Source organism: Zea mays, chromosome 10, assembly GCF_902167145.1.
Source record: "Zea mays cultivar B73 chromosome 10, Zm-B73-REFERENCE-NAM-5.0, whole genome shotgun sequence".
Taxonomy (NCBI): Eukaryota; Viridiplantae; Streptophyta; class Magnoliopsida; order Poales; family Poaceae; genus Zea; species Zea mays.
In genome coordinates, this window is record NC_050105.1 from 120,439,023 (window position 1) to 120,457,026 (window position 18,004).

Consider the following 18,004-nt stretch of genomic DNA (forward strand, 5'->3'; position numbering starts at 1 on the left):
GACAACGGTCCAGCAACCCAAAGTTGACTGGGAGACGACGACCTAGACCTCTCACGAACTCGTCACAGCATACTCCAAGCGCCTCATCCTGCAGTACCTGTTCTTGACCTGTGGGGGGTGTGAGACAGCAAGAGTGAGCTCACATACGTTCATCGCTCAACAAGTTGTGGGGAATAATGTGCATGAACTCGCCAAAGGTGGGAGCTCACGTGAAGTGTAAGGCTTACCAAAGAGGATGGTTAGAGCTGAGCATTGCTTTTAAAGTTGGTCAAAATTTTATTAGCAATTACTAAGTATAAGTAAATATCAACCCAATTAAGTAGTAGAACAAAAGTAATAACATCACCTGCGATGCAATGCATATGACAAATTGAATTTAAGTTCCATAAATTAATCATGTGAGTGTCCGAGCTGCTCATGACCGTGAGCACGGCTAGTATACCAGTTTTACACTCTGCAGAGGTTGCGCATCTTTACCCACAAGTCATGTTACCCATCTGCCAAGAGACGGCCAATCCTATACACCTCTACCGAGGAGGCGAGGCAGGGTAACACTACGAGGCCTTTACAAAGTTCCACTAGCTTCAGAAAACCCGCTACAGTTTATAGGAAGCTCCAATGCAGGAATCCCTCGCATGACCGCCATCGCAGCAAAATCATCCCAAGGGCCTCCCTACACTGACCACTCCCCTACTGCCCTTGCCCCTTTCGGGTAATGTAGTCATCCACTAGCTTTCCTAATTAATCAGCCAAGGGCGTCCGTAAACCCTTGTGGTAGCACTGTTTTCCCGGGTGGTTCTCCATGTTCCAATTAACATAATGATCTTATCATGAACAGTAAATAACAACTGATAACAAAAGTGTAATCATGAATAATGTATCTCCATACCCAAAACCACATATAGCACTAGCAAGTACTACCCAGAAAGTTCAGTGGTAAACAAGGTATAAAGATAGACAAACTAGGGTATCCTATTGGGTCCCATCAAAATTAACCTATGCAGATCATTATGATTAATTAGAACATGAGTGGGTAAAAAGAAGTGATCAAGGGCACAACTTGCCTGGGACTTGAGATTCCAGGTACCAGGATGATCTTCAGGTGACTCGTGACCTCACTGCTAGTCGTAGCAATACAACAAACATGGTATATGCAAAATTAACATCACACCAAACATAAGAATAAACTACGTAATAATAATCTATGCGAAGCTACGAGATCGTGGGATCAAGAACCACTAAATTTGGAGCTACGGTTATTAAGTTATGAATTTCCGAAATCATTTAGTGCTTAGAATAGATTAATCCAAATGAACAATTTTAATTCAAGTTTCATGGCTAAACAGTGTTACTGGTTGATAGACAATATTAATACAAAATTATAGGAACTGAAATGGACTAAAAAGGAGCTAAAATGAATTTACCAGGAATTAAACAAGTTTTAGATTTAATTTTATACTAGAAAAGTATTTTCTATATTCATTTATTCAATTCCTTCAAGTTCTGGCCTGCTCGCACTATTTCTGAGAAGTGCAGGGTCAATTCTGTAAAAATTAGGACCTTTCTGTAATTACTTTATAACTAGGTTGGATGGCGGGTTCATTTCGCAGATTTCCAGGGACTCTTTAGAAAGAAGGCCAGGGCCGAAGGGGTATATGTTATTCCTAACTGTCCGATCCACAATCGATGATCCGGATTAGATCAAAGCTCCGTGAAACGGTACCCAGGGATAGCCATCAGATTAGATCTCGACGGCCTCGGTTTAATGTTACCTACATCGATCACAAGCGCCAGATCTAGATCGGACGAACCAGATTGGTTCAGCCGAACCGGTACGGGTGGACTAATCCTAGCCACCCACACCAAGATCTACGGCCAAGATCCAATTGCCCGAATGGATAGTACCCGCTTTAATCGCGTCCGCCCATTAGATCGAACGGCCCCGGGCATTCTTCCACATCACGACCCCCTCCCTCCAGAGCGGTGGCGCGTTCACGTCACCCGACGGTGGCCTCGCCGGAGAGCACGGTGCCATGATTCTGTGCCCTAAGCTACGATTCAACCGGTGATACACGATGGGGCGAAGATAACGAACTCGTGTGCAGGTTACTTACCGGTGCTGAGAGCGTGGAGGGGGCTAGCCATGGCACGGTGCGGCCCGGAGCTGCCCGCCGAGCTCCGATGAGCAATCCCATCCATCTGGCGCGCCCGTAGATGCAATCACAAGCTTCAATGCGACTCTACGAAGCTCCCAAACCAGATATTGCCCCACGATTGCGGCTGCCGGTGGGTTCCATGGTGGCGGCCCGCTCGGTTTCTCTCTCCTCTATTTCTCTCGCGACGGTGGTGGCTAGGCTTACGTCGCTCGAGTATGGCTTGATTCAAGGAATCCAAGGACACGGGAGGGGAAGCTTTATATCCCAAGTCGGCATAGGTCATCCCACCCCCACGAAATTTGGAGCGGACGCGTAGATCTCGCAACCTCCATGCGAGGGCAACGGACTTGGTTGCGTGAAGCTGGGGGAAAGAGCTGGCAAACGGGCCCCACAATCCAGTGAGTCACGCGTGCGGTTGTGGGATGCGGAGTAGCGGTTCGGCCAATGCGGCAGAGGGAGCGGCTGACGGGGCGGGCCCGCCGGTCAGTGCGTAGAGAGGGACCAAGCTTGGTCGATGCGGGGATTGAGGGAAGGGGCCGCGCTGTGGAAACTTGTCCAGTGGGGACCACCAGGCAGCCGCAGAGAGGGAAAGAAGCGCGGGAGCTATGTGGGCCACGCATGTGAAATGAAGTTGGGCCGGCCAGGTGGATTCGGCCCACAAGCAGGTTTGTTTCTTCTCTTTTTTTCTATTTTCTTTTCTTATTTCAAATCCAATTCAAATCATGTTTAATTTCTAAATTTCAAATTTATGCATCAGAAAAACTCCACATGATGCACAATTTCTACATAATATTTATTATTCAGTTATTTTATTTATTTTATTTAGGCTAGGTTTTCAACATGAAGTACACACACCACATTATTATTTTGAGTGTGTAGTTGGATTAAAGGTATATTAAAACAAATTCTCCCTTTGTTTTGATAGGAACATTTTCCGATGTCTACTCTTTATTAGGATTTATTTTAACTATCGTTATTTTATCATGATCATTTACCTTAAAATGGTGAATTATAAAGTCTAATTATTTATCAAGGGTACTTTGCTCACATTTCTTCTACCAATCCCAATTTCTGAATTTGGGTGTTACACTGTGTAAGGCCATGTCCCGAGCCTCTTCCAGCTGGTCCAGTGAGTCTTCTCGACTGGTTTGGTTGCTTTGGTCGTCGTACGCCCTCGTCCTCGGGGAACCGTATTCTAAGTCTGTGGGCAAGATAGCCTCGGCCCCATAGACTAGAAAGAACGGCGAGAAGCCCATGGCTCGGCTTGGCGTCGTCCTCAGACTCCAGACCACCGAGGGTAGTTCCTTCATCCATCGCTTGCCGAACTTGTTGAGGTCGTTGTAGATCCTCGGTTTTAGTCCCTACAGAAGCATACCGTTGGCACGCTCTACCTGCCCATTCGTCATGGGGTGAGCTACGGCGGCCCAGTCCACACGGATGTGGTGGTCCTCGCAGAAGTCCAGGAACTTCTTGCCAGTGAACTGGGTGCCATTTCGGTGATGATGGAGTTCGGGACCCCAAAGCGATGGATGATGTTGGTGAAGAATGCCACTGCCTACTCGGACCTGATGTTGGTTAGGGGTCGGACCTCGATCCACTTGGAGAATTTGTCGATGGCGACCAGCAGGTGTGTGAAGCCCCCGGGTGCCTTCTGCAAGGGACCGACGAGGTCCAGACCCCACACAGCAAACGGCCAGGTGATGGGTATTGTCTGCAGGGCCTGAGCAGGCAGGTGCATCTGCCTTGCGTAGAATTGACACCCTTGGCAGGAGCGTACAATCCTAGTGGCGTCGGCCACCGCAGTCGGCCAGTAGAAGCCTTGTCGGAAGGCGTTCCCAACGAGGGCTCGAGGTGCTGCGTGGTGACCGCAAGCCCCCGAGTGTGTTTCTTGCAACAGCTCCTGACCTTCGGTGATGGATATGCATCGTTGGAGAATGCCTGAGGGGTTGCGGTGGTAGAGCTCCTTTTCATCACCCAGTAAGACGAACGACTTGGCGCGCCACGCCAGTCACCGAGCTTTGGCTTTGTCGGGGGGTAGCTCTCCTCGGTGGAGATATTGCAGGTACGGGGTCTGCCAGTTTCGATTAGGCGTGACCCCATTCCGCTCTTCCTCGACGCGCAGTGCCTCACCCTCGGCGGCCGAGGATGCCTCGGGCTGGGCGGAGGCCTCCTCGGGCTGGGCCGAGGCTTCCTCGGGCTCGGGCGTGTCGTCGGTCTTGACGGAGGGTTGATGTATGTCTCGGGAGAAGACGTCCGGAGGAACCATTGTCCGCCCCGAGGCTATTTTAGCCAGCTCATCCGCAGTCTCGTTGTACCGTCGAGCGACGTGGTTGAGCTCGAGCCCGTAGAACTTGTCTTCCAGGCGCCGAACCTCGTCGCAGTAGGCCTCCATCTTTGGGTCGCGGCAGTGGGAGTTCTTCATGACTTGGTCAATGACAAGCTGCGAGTCGCCACGAGCGTTGAGGCGCCAAACCCCTAGCTCGATGGCGATGCGCAACCCGTTAACCAGAGCCTCGTACTCGGCCACGTTGTTTAACGCCGGCAAATGGAGGCGCAACACGTAGCGGAGGTGCTTCCCGAGGGGTGAGATGAAGAGCAGGCCCGCACCTGCTCCTGTTTTCATCAGCGACCCATCGAAATACATGGTCCAGAGTTTCGGTTGGATCGGAGCTGTTGGTAGCTGGGTGTCAACCCATTCAGCCACGAAATCCGCCAAGACTTGGGACTTGATGGCCTTCCGAGGAGTGAACGAGATTGTCTCGCCCATGATCTCCACCAACGGTCATGTTTGGTGGTTGGGGCTATAAATACCCCCAACCACCCACCATTCATGGTATCCAAGTTTTCCACTTCTCAACCACTTACAAGAGCTAGGCATTCAATTCTAGACACACCAAAGAGATCAAATCCTCTCCAATTCCACACAAGGCTTTAGTGATTAGCGAGAGAGATTTGTCGTGTTCTTTTGAGCTCTTGCGCTTGGATTGCTTCTTTTCTTTCTCACTTGTTCTTGTGATCAAAACTCCATTGTAATCAAGGCAAGAGGCACCAATTGTGTGGTGGCCCTTGCGGGGAAGTTTTGTTCCCGGTTTTGATTTGAGAAGAGAAGCTCACTCGGTCGGAGGGACCGTTTGAGAGAGGGAAAGGGTTGAAAGAGACCCGGTCTTTGTGACCACCTCAACGGGGAGTAGGTTTGCGAGAACCGAACCTCGGTAAAACAAATCCTTGTGTCATACTCCTTATTTGCTTGAGATTTGTTTTTCACCCTTTCTCGTGGACTCGTTTTTATTTCTAACGCTAACCCGGCTTGTAGTCGTGTTTATATTTGTAAATTTCAGTTTCGCCCTATTCACCCCCCCCCCCTCTAGGCGACTATCAGTGTGCGAGCCTGTTCGTCGGCCCGTCCTCCCGCGCGACCACCCTCCCGTATGAGGGCCTTGGACCTTCCTTTTATAGATGCAAGGAGAGGGTCGAGGTGTACAATGGGGGTGTAGCTATATGCTAACGTGTCCGGCAGAGAGGAGCCAGAGCCCTATGTACATGCCAACGTGGCTGTCGGAGAGGTGGTAGAGCCCTGTGCACGCGATGTCGTGGCCGTCGGAGGAGCGTTTGAGCCCTGTAGAAGCACAGTTGTCGGGGCTGCCGGGACCTTGCTGACGTCTCCTTGCTTCCGTAGGGGGCTGAGAACCGCCGTCGTCATGGACGCACGCGGGGTGCCATCATTACTTGTTTACCGGGGCGAGCCAGATGGGACGCCGATCTTGTTCCCCGTAACCTGAGCTAGCTAGGGGTAGGGCAATGATGTACCCCCTGTGGTGTGGTCGGTCCGAACCCAAGGTAGGGCGAGGCGGAGACTCCTCCTGAGGCCGAGGCCGGGGTTGGGTGAGGACGCGATTCCTTCTGAGGTCGAGGTTGAGGCCGAGCCTTGGGGTCGGGCGAGGCGGAGACCATCCTCCGAGGCCGAGGTTGAGGCCGAGCCCTGGGGTCGGGCGAGGCGGAGACCGCCTTCCGAGGTCGAGGTTGAGGCCGAGCCGTGGGGTCGGGCGAGGCGGAGACCGCCTTCCGAGGTCGAGGTTGAGGCCGAGCCCTGGGGTCGGGCGAGGCAGAGACCACCTTCTGAGGCCGAGGCGGGGGCCGAGCCCTGAGGTCGGGCGAGGTGGAGCTTCCTGTTGCGCCTGAGGCTGGACTTAGCTGTTGTCAGCCTCACCCTGGCGGGTAGCACAGCAGTCGGAGCGGGGCAGGCGGCGCTGTTTTCCTGTCAGGTCGGTCAGTGGAAGGGCGAAGTGACTGCGGTCCCTTCGGCCCTGCCGACTGAGGAACGTGCGTCAGGATAAGGTGTCAGGTGATCCTCGCATTGAATGCTCCTGCGATACGGTCGGTTGGCGAGGTGATCTGGCCAAGGTTGCTTCACTGCGAAGCCTGCCCGAGCTGGGCCTCGGGCAAGTCGAGGGTGCGCCCGTTGCTTGAGGAGGCCCTCGGGCGATGCGTGAATTCGCCTGGGACTACTGTTCCTGCCCGAGGTTGGGCTCGGGCGAGGCGAGATTGCGTCCCTCGAGTGGACGAAGCCTTAGTTTGAATCATGTCCATTAGTCTCTGCATCTTGTGCTGATGGTGATTACTAGCCGAGTTTAGGAGTGTTGGGGGTACCCCTAATTATGGTACCCGACACGGGCAATTCGGTACATTAGTTTATTTGCACCAGGTCATAGCTTTTCGATGCCAAAATATAATCTGCACCCCGCTCTCTTACTCTCTTTTTAGTTACATGCTTGATTCCAGTGATGAAATGGAAATGAAACTGGACATTGTACTCGATTCAATCGGAAGTGCATAGTTACTTCTGCCATGGAAGTCCTAACTACTACACAGAAATACCAGTTTGCACAAACTTTCGAATTTACATCCCGTGGTCATCTGTAAGATTTTTTGTGAACCTTTACATCAGGACGTGTACACGTATAACTACATATAGCAAGGGCGACAACAAACCTTAAAACCTAAGGATATACAGAACTTCCTGTTACAAATTCTCAAGAGCCCCATTTCGCTGTACTGAATCTCTGGTGAGTGTCGTATTGTAGTAACTACACAAACAAGTTCCTTACTGAACATCTCTTAATAACTAACTTGTCATGGATATATTGCGCCCATGATTCTCTTTTTTTATATTTAAATCGTTCTCAGAACCTTCTGGGGGAAATATTGGGGCTTTGGAGTTTCATCTGGCCAACATCCATCCAAGGATCTGAAATGGCAGGAGCTGGATTGCGTCTTGTCTGATTTTGGGTGTAACTTACTGTGTTGCCAAGACCAGGGGAGAGCATTGGATGAGGTGGAGAACGCATGCCCCTCACATTGGATTGCTTAAACTGCCGCAGCGGGCTTGAGCATGGTGAAACTGGCGTAGACATGTTTGCTCTTCCAGGAATAGGACTGCTATACCACAAACATTGTCAGTCAGAATTGTGAGAAACGATACAAGGATGGTAGTGGTAGTAGAATACCTGTGTGGTGAAGGAACAGTAGTGGAAAATCCAGTAAAATCTCTCATGCCCAGTCCAATATCCTTCAGAGGAGTTATAATTTTCCGAGATGGCAACTCCCTGTTGGACTGCAACAAAAGGAGGGTGAGCATTTAGGACATACCCTGTAAATGAATTACGATGGCATTTTGTCCCCCTTCTAAAGCAAATACCACACTGAACTTTGTAATGAAATAAAGTAACACTAGCAGAAACAACAAAATGCATGTCTTAGATGGGGCGAAGTGTATCTAAAGTCATCCAGGACATCAAGGAGGAGCGAATATGGTGCTCGGCAGGTGCTTCTGGGATTTAGGATATTTGACCAGTGCGATTAACCATGGGCGTGTAGGTTTATGGGTCTTGATGGATTCCTTCTTGTATCCTGTGTTTTGGCCATCATAAGGTGGTGCCTGATGTTTTGGTCTATTTTGGACTCGTACCAGTCTCTCTTCTTAACATAATGATGCACATGTCATGTACGGCATCCCCTACTCCAGGCGACGTCGCGCCCGCGACATACGCAGGGCAGCCGAGCATGCAGCACAGGAGGCGGCTGCCCAAACCAATTAGCCGCTAGGATTAAGGCAATAAAAGATATCTAGCCTATTATTTAGGAAGGGATTACTCCTTTCTGTTAGAAGTTATCTAGCCTATTATTTAGGAGGGGATTACCCTTATCTGTTTCAGCCGTGGGCTATATATAGATGTAATCAGCACTTGAGAAAGGAGGAAAACAATTATCCATCTCTCTCTCTATCTCCTCTCAAGCCCAGCCGCCGTAAGGGGCATAACCTTCGGTCCTGGAAGACACGGCCGACCATCTCCGACACCTCCGAGCCGTGCTCACCGTGCTGCAACAACACCAGCTGTTCGTCAAGCGCTCCAAGTGTGCGTTTGGGGTGTCGTCCATCGCCTACCTCGGCCCGTCATCTCCGATACCGGCGTCGCCATGGATCCCGCCAAGGTGCAGGCGGTGGCCGACTGGCCCCAACCGCGTTCCGCTCGCGCGGTCCGCGGGTTCTTGGGCCTTGCGGGCTATTACTGCAAGTTCGTCCACGACTACGGCGCCATCGCAGCACCCCTAACGGCGCTCCTGAAAAAGGAGGGGTTCTCCTGGACTGAGGACGCGGCGACGGCATTCACAGCCCTCAAGACCGCGGTCACCTCGGCCCCGGTCTTGGCGCTTCCGGATTTCACATGGCCTTTTGTTGTCGAGTGTGACGCCTCTACGCACGGATTCGGGGCGGTGCTGCTCCAAGACAAGCACCCCATAGCTTTCTTCAGCCGCCCCGTCGCGCCACGACATCGCTCCCTCGCTGCATATGAGCGAGAACTCATCGGGCTCGTGCACGCCATACGCCACTGGCGCCCATACCTGTGGGGACGACGCTTCACGGTCCGGACAGACCACTACAGCTTGAAGTTCCTCCTCGACCAACGCCTCGCGACAATTCCGCAACATCATTGGGTCGGGAAACTTCTCGGTTTCGACTTCGAGGTGGAATACAAGTCGGGCGCCCAGAACACCGTCGCGGACGCGCTGTCCCGCCGGGACACACCTGACGGCGTAGTGCTCACCATCTCGGCCCCGCGTTTCGACTACATCGAGCGGCTACGCCAGGCACACGCTCTCGACCCTGCCCTCGTCGCCATCCGGGATGAGCTGGCCGCGGGTACCCGTACAGCCCCGTGGGGCCTCGTCGACGGGCTGGTCACCTATGATGGTCGGCTGTACATCCCTCCCACCTCGCCACTCCTCCTGGAGATCGTGGCCACGGTGCACGGGGACGGACATGAGGGCATGCAGCGCACTCTCCACCGACTCCGACGCGACTTCCACTTCCCCGACATGCGTCGCGTCGTCCAGGACTTCGTCCGCGCCTGCCCTACGTGACAACGCTTCAAGACGGAGCATCTGCAACCGGCTGGTCTTCTTCTTCCACTACCCGTGCCGACTGGAGTGTGGACTGACGTCGGGCTGGACTTCATCGAGGCTCTGCCCCGGGTCAAAGGAAAATCCGTCATCCTAACGGTGGTGGATCGCTTCAGCAAGTACTGCCATTTCATCCCTTTAGCTCACCCGTACTCTTCTGAGTCTGTGGCACAGGCGTTCTTCACCGACATTGTACGCCTCCACGGGATGCCGCAATCCATGGTTTCCGATCGCGATCCGGTGTTCACCTCCACGTTCTGGAGGGAGCTGATGCGGCTCATGGGCGCCAAGCTACATATGACCACGGCATTCCATCCGCAGTCCGATGGACAGTCAGAGGCTGCCAACCGCGTCATCGCCATGTACCTACGTTGTTTCTCCGGCGACCGGCCGCGGGACTGGTTGCGGTGGCTGCCTTGGGCAGAATATACATACAACACCGCGTACCAGTCTTCTCTACAGGAGACACCATTTCGGGTGGTATACGGCCGCGACCCGCCCACCATCAGATCATATGAAGCAGGGGACACGCGCGTGGCTGCTGTGGCCCAAACAATGGCCGAACGTGAAGAATTCTTGGCCGACGTCCGTCACCGCCTAGAGCAGGCCCAGGCGATCCAGAAGCGCTACTACGACAAAGCTCACCGCCACGTCTCCTATGCCGTTGGGGACTGGGTGCTCCTCCGACTCCGTCAGCGGCCGGTGGCTTCCATTTCTCAGGCGCCGAAGAGCAAGCTTCAGCCCCGCTTCTTTGGGTCGTACCGCGTCACCGAGCTCATCAATGAGGTGGCAGTACGTCTCGAGTTGCCTCCACGCGCCAAGCTTCATGATGTGTTCCATGTCGGCCTCCTCAAGAAATGGGTGGGCGAGCCTCCCGCGACACCACCACTGTTACCCGCTGTTCATCATGGAGCCATCAACCCTGAGCCGGAACGTGCTGTGCGCACTCGCGTCGCTCGCGGGGTTCGACAGGTGCTCATCCGCTGGAAGGGAGAACCTGCAGCATCCTCCACATGGGAAGACCTCGACGCCTTCTCCGCCAAGTACCCAGCGTTCCAGCTCGAGGACGAGCTGGTGGTCGAGGGGGGGAGAGATGTCATGTACGGCATCCCCTACTCCAGGGGACGTCGCGCCCGCGACATACGCAGGGCAGCCGAGCATGCAGCACAGGAGGCGGCTGCCCAAACCAATTAGCCGCTAGGATTAAGGCAATAAAAGATATCTAGCCTATTATTTAGGAAGGGATTACTCCTTTCTGTTAGAAGTTATCTAGCCTATTATTTAGGAGGGGATTACCCTTATCTGTTTCAGCCGTGGGCTATATATAGATGTAATCAGCACTTGAGAAAGGAGGAAAACAATTATCCATCTCTCTCTCTATCTCCTCTCAAGCCCAGCCGCCGTAAGGGGCATAACCTTCGGTCCTGGAAGACACGGCAGGAGACTACGAACTCCGTAGTCGAGGGCCGCCTACCCTTGATCACTACGCCCTTGACAGCACATTTCTCAGGAAAAAAAATAAAATAACACTTAATAACATTGGCAAACTAGTAAGATAAGTGAATTATCACCGTTCACCCCCCCCCCCCCCCTCTCTCAAAAAGGGGAGCACCCACAAATGTGGCGTAATGGGTCCAAACAAGGTCAAATGGCTCATCCAAAGGCGAAGTGCTCGAATCAGCAACCCATTACAAGATGTTCTAGTTTTTATAATTGCACTTGGAAAGTAGATAAGCAAATAGAACGATAAAAGAATGAGAAAAAACTGAGATCGCTTAACTAGAAACAATACCATTGTGTGTCTGCCATCTGCTGGAGAAGATGGTGTGTTTCTCAATACACTGGATTTTGCAGCTCTCACTGCAGGGTGATCCTGAACAAAAGGATGATCCATCAGCTGGACTGCAGAAGCACGAGATGCAGGGTTACGTTTCAAGCAAAGCTGCAAGAAACTTTTCCCTTCCTCTGAGAAACTGTCTGGGATTTCAGGTATATCTTTACTGTTTGCGATCTTAAATATTGCTGCTACCTGCAAAATAAGATTAGATGACACTGACTCAGTGTTATTCATCACGGTTACATGAAAATCATGGAAATTCACAACTTCCAAGTGAAAGCCTACCCCCTCGTATTGGTGCCAAGGAGGTCTTGCCGTCGCCATTTCAATAATGGTACAGCCCAGACTCCATATGTCCACTGATAAACTGTAGCCTTTACAGTTCATTATAACCTGAAGGTTTCCCAATGATGGGAGAACTTCATTCAGAGACGCACAGCAGATTATGACAAATAATCAAGGAAGTTCGGTATTAAAATAGCTCACCTCAGGAGCCATCCAGTAAGGACTTCCTTTGAAAGAACGTATTTCAGCAAAAGATGATATCTGCTCAACAAATTTCAAAAAATGAATGGGTTTACAGAGAAAAAAACAAAAGCAAGCACAATCAGTGTGTATCCTTGTTTTGCTGACCATCCAAGAGCTAAAAACTTGTCCATCGTCAAGAGTCTTTTAGCTGGGCAAACACAGAAGAGCACCCTTCCAAAACTTTTCCACATTTATTATGTTAGTAGGCACTAGCAGATAACTGGATACTTCATACTTGGGTTCATAAGAAATCAGAGTTTGCACCTACTTTAATTCCTTTTCTATTAGAACCATGGATACTAATACAATTGAGAAGTATTTATTTCAACTGCAATTTTTCGAACTACTTCAACTGAGATTTGAAACTGTATAGTACTCAGATACATATAAGTATTCCTCAGCGAATTTCCAGGGTCTACAAGCAAAAATGACTGCCGTGTGTCATACAAAGTGGAGAGCACTCAGACAAAAACACAGTAGTTGACTTTAAAAGTCCAACAAATATTAAATATTATGATAACTGAAAGCGTTAAACACAGGCAGATAGACAGAGAGGGTCAGAAAGTAAACACTGCATACATGCTTAGCCATGCCAAAGTCAGCCAGCTTGACTTCACCATTAGGACCCACGAGTATGTTTGCTCCTTTGATATCTCTGCCAAAAAAAAGTATGACATGATTATTGCATTCTGTGCTATATGACTATACCTATGGAATGAGAAGACAGTTTTAGACAACAAAACAACCTGTGGACAGTGTTCCGCCCATGTAAGTAGGCAAGGCCAGCAAGAATTTGCCCAGTGTAATTACGAATCACAGGTTCCTTAAAAGAGCCATATTCTCTTAATAATTTGTGGATTGAACCCCCCGAAACATACTCAAGACAAATGGAAAGTGATTCATCACTCTGCGTACAGAAACATGTACGATTAGAAAGTGTAAGCATGACCAAGTATGTTGTAATGCAACACCAATAAAAGCTGATGAGCATTGATTACTATGATACTAGAACCACAAAATAAACCCCTGAGGTGGACAAATAATAGAATATAGAAGGAAATGCAAATAAGTCAAAACAACAGCAAAAGAAAACAATCGAACGATACTTAGTGCATACTACCCCCTGCCATCTATCGCTACCAAAACCATCCATGTATGTATGCACAAAAAGTGTGATACTGTAATGGCTCACATAAACAGTAGAAATTTTGCTAATTTCTGCAACTCCTAATACCTAATACTTCCCAAACCACTGAATGGATTCCATATTCTTTAGGTCACTATATACAGTCACATGCATTGGAGCTCAGAATTTGTTGCCATCATATATCTATACAATGCCAGATCTTTCTTTGACATGTTAAGTTCAAAAAGTGATGAAGCCCTTGTAACTGAGTAATCTTTTTTTGTGCATGAATGCTCCAACCCCTTTTCCTAGAATAGCCAATCAAGTACACTATATAAGTTACCTATGCAATCTCACTAAATTGATAACAACTTACCACTAGCTCACAAAAGAAACCATATCACATCAGACAATACATGTATGGAATAAAAAACACGATAGGGAAAACAAGTATTGAAACTAAATTGCTGCAGAGGTAACTGAAATGGTTTATGACATAGAACTTGCCAGCTCACTTCCATGGTACTGCACTATGTTTGGGTGGGAGAGTTGTCTAAGCATATCTATTTCCTGCCAATGCCAAAATTAATCATGTGGATCAGTCAATGAAACAAGAGACAAAAAATACTTAACATTCATGAGATGGCAAACCAAGCCAACTAAGTAAGACAACACCAGCAAGTACCTGGTTTAATTGTTTGAGTCGTTCCTTCGAATGTGGATCATCCATAATAACTTGAACCTCCTTAATCGCACAAAACTGCCCATTTTCACTGCATTGTTGAACAATCACGAAGTAAGGATATCTTGTAATGCAATTGAATATGTCAGTTTATTTGCACTGCCATATCTCTATTGTATAACTGTAGCATGAGGTGCAATTCTAATGCATCAACTTCCACTAGATGTCGCAAAGTTTCTGTAATGTAAAGGGGGAGGGGGGCAAAATGTGATACCTGTTAAATCCAAGGTAAACCTGACCAAATGTACCACTCCCTAGCAATTTCCCTTTCTTCCATTGTGACTGGGACTGTGAGCAGTTAGTGGGAGATGCAGGAAGAGGTGGGCAGGAACTGGGAGACGAAGGAAGAGGCGAGCAAAAACTGTGGGTTGGAAGAAGAGGTGAGCAAGCACCAGAAGCTGGATGAAGAGGCGAGCATGCACCAGAAGCTGGATGAAGAGGCGAGCATGCACCAGAAGCTGGAGGAAGAGGCAAGGGATGTGGTGGGCTCCTCAAACCATCCATCTTTCTTACTGGTGACCTCGGGCTGAAACCAAATTCTCTAGAATTTCCATTGCTCACAGCGAATGCATGGCCTTTTGGGATAGGAGAGAGACTCCTTGTTCTTGGAGCAAAAAGATCTCCAGATATCATTCTTCCACGTGAACAATTGGCTTCACTCGTTGAAGGTGCATCACTTTGCAAATGAAGTTCTCTAACACTAGCCGCAGGAACATCAAAGAACTTCTGATGCTCCCGTGGCATACTACAAGACATGAAACACTTGTCTTCATTTAAGATCCTATCTGAATCAGAAGGCATATTTCTTTCCCTCGCAAAAGCAGCCGGATCCATGGGCCTAGAAATTACAAAGCAAGCAGTAAACATGAGACAACATATCAACATGCCAATAAAAGGCTTCCAAATAATGTACTTATTTAAACAGGCATAGTGGAGAAATCCCCAGATATATCTGAGTGCAAAAGAAGAGATAGACTAACCCATGTGCATTATATCCTGCAAGGATAAACAGGGAATCACCCAAAAGAAAACCGTTAACCTGCACTCAAAGGTTGATAGCTCTGGTTTCGAACAGATGATGCAGTGAAGACATGGCTGTTCACTCGTTATTACTGTAATTGTACTTTTATTATTTTTGTCAACAATTCACACGCCTTGGTCTCCTGAAGCCCTGATCTCTCCAGTCCTCATTCTATGTTTACCAAAGCGAGAGGGAGAGGGAGAGGAAGAGATGACCAGGATTGTCGAACTGGAACGACCTAAAAAAAGGTCAACTGGTGCATTTGGTGTGATGAATCCTCACAGTTCACTCTAACTCTGCCCTTGACTCAAACCCCCTAAATACGTCGCACACCAAATTGAGGGGAAGACAATAAAGCAAACCTGCAGATCAACCTATCTCTAGGCACTCGACTCCCCCCAAATTTGATCAGAGCACCAGGCAATTCAATTGTAGTTATTGCAGCCAAATGGGGAAATTCTAGTGACAACCAGGCTGCGGCAAATTCGGAACTGATGATTGGGCCATATTAAGGCACCAACCATTCCGCGACGAGTCACTCACCTAAACCCATGTTGGTAGTGCGGCTCGTCCAACGACGCGGCCGAGCACACGCTAGACTCCTCCGCGGACGAGCAGCCGTCACCGGCAGCGGCGGCCGCCGCCGCCGCCAGCACCACCTCGTACAGAGTCCCGACAGGCTCCACCGCCTCCACCGGCGTCGGGAGCTTGTACCCTACCGACCCATGCCCCGGCGCGGCGCCGGCTGGCCGGCCGCGCGCGGCGGCCGCGCCGGGGAAGTCGAGGCTGTGCGCCTTCCTGTCCCGCGGCGTCGGCGTCGGCGACGGGGACGGGGAGGGCGACTCGAGGTCCGCGGACTTGCGCGGGGACGAAGCTGCGGAGACGGACCCTGCGCCCGGCTTGGCCTTCGACCTAGACCTCAGCTTGCTGCGGGGCCACCACGCGGGCATCGCGCCGCTGGCTGTCGCCCCCACCCGGGGGGGCGTCCGCGCGCTTGCCGGGTACGGTTCCCCCGCCAAGCTCGAACTGCCGCGGAGAGATGGAGGGAGAGGAAGGGTGGGGGAGGAGAGAGGGAGAGGGAGAGGGCGAGGGCGAGGCGCGCCGCGCGAGGAAGGCGCGAGGTAAGGAGCAGAAGCCGACGGCGCCTCGCTTTAGGTGAAGGGAGAGAGAGATACGAACGGGGGAGATATTTTTCGATTTCTTTTTTTTCTTATAAAGAAATGGTGCGGAAGTGGTGGAGAGGGTAGTGTAGGAGGAGTACGCGTGTGTGCGCGCGCTCGCCTACGGCCCTACGCGAGTTTACTGCACGCAGGCAGGCACACACGCGCTCGCCTACGCGAGTTTACTGCACGCAGGTGGGTGGCAGCTGCGGCGACGGCGACTCCGCGCCGCGGGGCCCTGGCGGGCGGGTCCCGGTGTCAGCGCGCCGTCCTGGCCGGGCCGGGGCTTGTGCGTTCGGCGGCCTGCTCGGGCGGCTGCAGCTGGGGCCGCGCCCGTGCGCGCGATTTCTTTTTTCCGTCTTCCCTTTCTCGCGTGCGGAAGGGAATGGAATCTTCGCAGATGGTGGTGCGGTGTGTGTGGCGCGCCGATGATGGTGGAATCTTCGCGCCCGGGTTTGGCGCGCAGGATGCTTGACGGTCGGCCCGGCAGGACCCTGCTGTCGTGGCAGGCGATTACTTGGCGGATTCTCTCTCTGTGTATATACTGTACTTGTTTTTCCAATTTTTTTCTTTTCCACAAAAAAGCAAGGATCGGTAGGCAAGGGATATCGGGCACGAATGGCATGGAAGAAAACTGCTTGTCTTGTCTTGTCATGTCGCTTGCTATCAAAGAGGAAGGAAAGGATGGATGCTTAGGAAACATTTGTATCCATTAGATGATAGTATATACAGCTCATCCACCACGAGAGGTCCTTTTTTGGTTTAGGCGAGGGATTGCTTACACAGATGTCAGATGCTCATGGATAATGACTACATTTAGGTCCCGTTTAAAACCTTTAAAGCTAATAATTGACCGTCTAGCAAATTGTTAGTTGAGTTGAGTCAGCTAATGTATATTAGCTAGGGGTATTTAGACTTCTACATATAGTTTTAGCATGTACTTATTAGCTCTAGATGTTCCTAACATGGTCTTAATTTTATCCCTTTGCTCTTTAGTCATTTTCTTACATACTGTTTGCCATCATCGGTGGCCCTTTAAAAGAAGAACGGAGGGGTATTATAGATTACTTTTTTTATCCGAGATAGAATATTAAATGCTAGTATATGTGAGAGTATGAGATGTGAGTCACTTGGATGATTAAAATTTTAATGTATATGATCTCGTGCTCAAATAGTATCTTTCTCAATATACAACTTTATTCCCTTAACTCTTTTTTCAAAAATGTTTATATGACGTATTTTAAATGTGTATGATAGTATGAATTAGGAATAGCCTTACCTACCTCAATTATGGCATCACATCATGCATGTTGGTAGCAATCGCATCCACTACAAAAAAATGTATAGTGTTAGAATAATGTTATTTGCTCTGCCTTTTTTATAGTAAAGTCCAATTCAGCCGTGAACTAATCGTCGAATCTGGAAGACCCCCTAAAATCGGACAAATATCCTCGTGATGTTTTCGAAATGTTTTTTTTGGGTGAATCTGCTCAGGCTTCGATTATTTCTATTCCATATGAATTAGATATGGTAGAAAGAAATTAGAAAGAATTTTGATTTGCTAGGAATTTAAACTCACTTAATTCCTCATAATTCATATGGATTGATATTAAAAGGAAGAGGCCCTAACATAGCATAATAGCCCGCCTATCAATTGGTCTCTCTCCTTCTATACCAGAAAATATATTTTTTTTCATATGAAGTCTTATAAATATAAAAGTTATATCGAAATTGTAGAGCTTAACGTGATACGCAGGTTTTTTGTCTGATAATTTTTATTTTAAGATATTTTACTATAGGCTCAAATGTTTATTTTATGTTATTAGAATTTAAAATTCAATCTTTTGATTTATTTATAGATACTCGGACGTTGACATGTTTTGCATCATCAAAGTTGTGTAAATACCCGTATATCTGTTTCATTTTCTTTAGTTCTCATTCTCAAACTTATTTTATTCATTTCTTGAGCGAACTGT

The 18,004-nt window shown here is 49.4% G+C and overlaps 1 protein-coding gene across 4 annotated transcripts; it reads right to left on the reverse strand.

Moving 5' to 3' along the window:
- Positions 1 to 6,943: 6,943 nt before the first annotated feature.
- Positions 6,944 to 16,088, reverse strand: LOC100191147 (Putative MAPKKK family protein kinase). Of its 4 annotated transcripts, none has more exons than XM_008663072.3 (11): positions 14,828 to 16,088; positions 14,062 to 14,685; positions 13,791 to 13,878; positions 13,613 to 13,675; positions 12,726 to 12,886; positions 12,559 to 12,634; positions 11,938 to 11,997; positions 11,737 to 11,844; positions 11,407 to 11,643; positions 7,661 to 7,767; positions 6,944 to 7,592 (listed from the first exon to the last, which is right to left on the reverse strand). In XM_008663072.3, the coding sequence occupies exons 2-11, from the start codon at positions 14,679 to 14,681 to the stop codon at positions 7,337 to 7,339; spliced, it is 1,776 nt and encodes a 591-aa protein (XP_008661294.1). In that variant the 5' UTR covers positions 14,682 to 14,685; positions 14,828 to 16,088; the 3' UTR covers positions 6,944 to 7,336. The 4 variants fall into 4 exon arrangements, with proteins under 4 accessions (XP_008661294.1, XP_008661292.1, XP_035818752.1 ...); XM_008663070.3 differs by having other exon boundaries at positions 6,968 to 7,592; positions 15,412 to 16,072; XM_035962859.1 differs by having other exon boundaries at positions 6,968 to 7,589; positions 14,828 to 15,596.
- Positions 16,089 to 18,004: the final 1,916 nt, after the last annotated feature.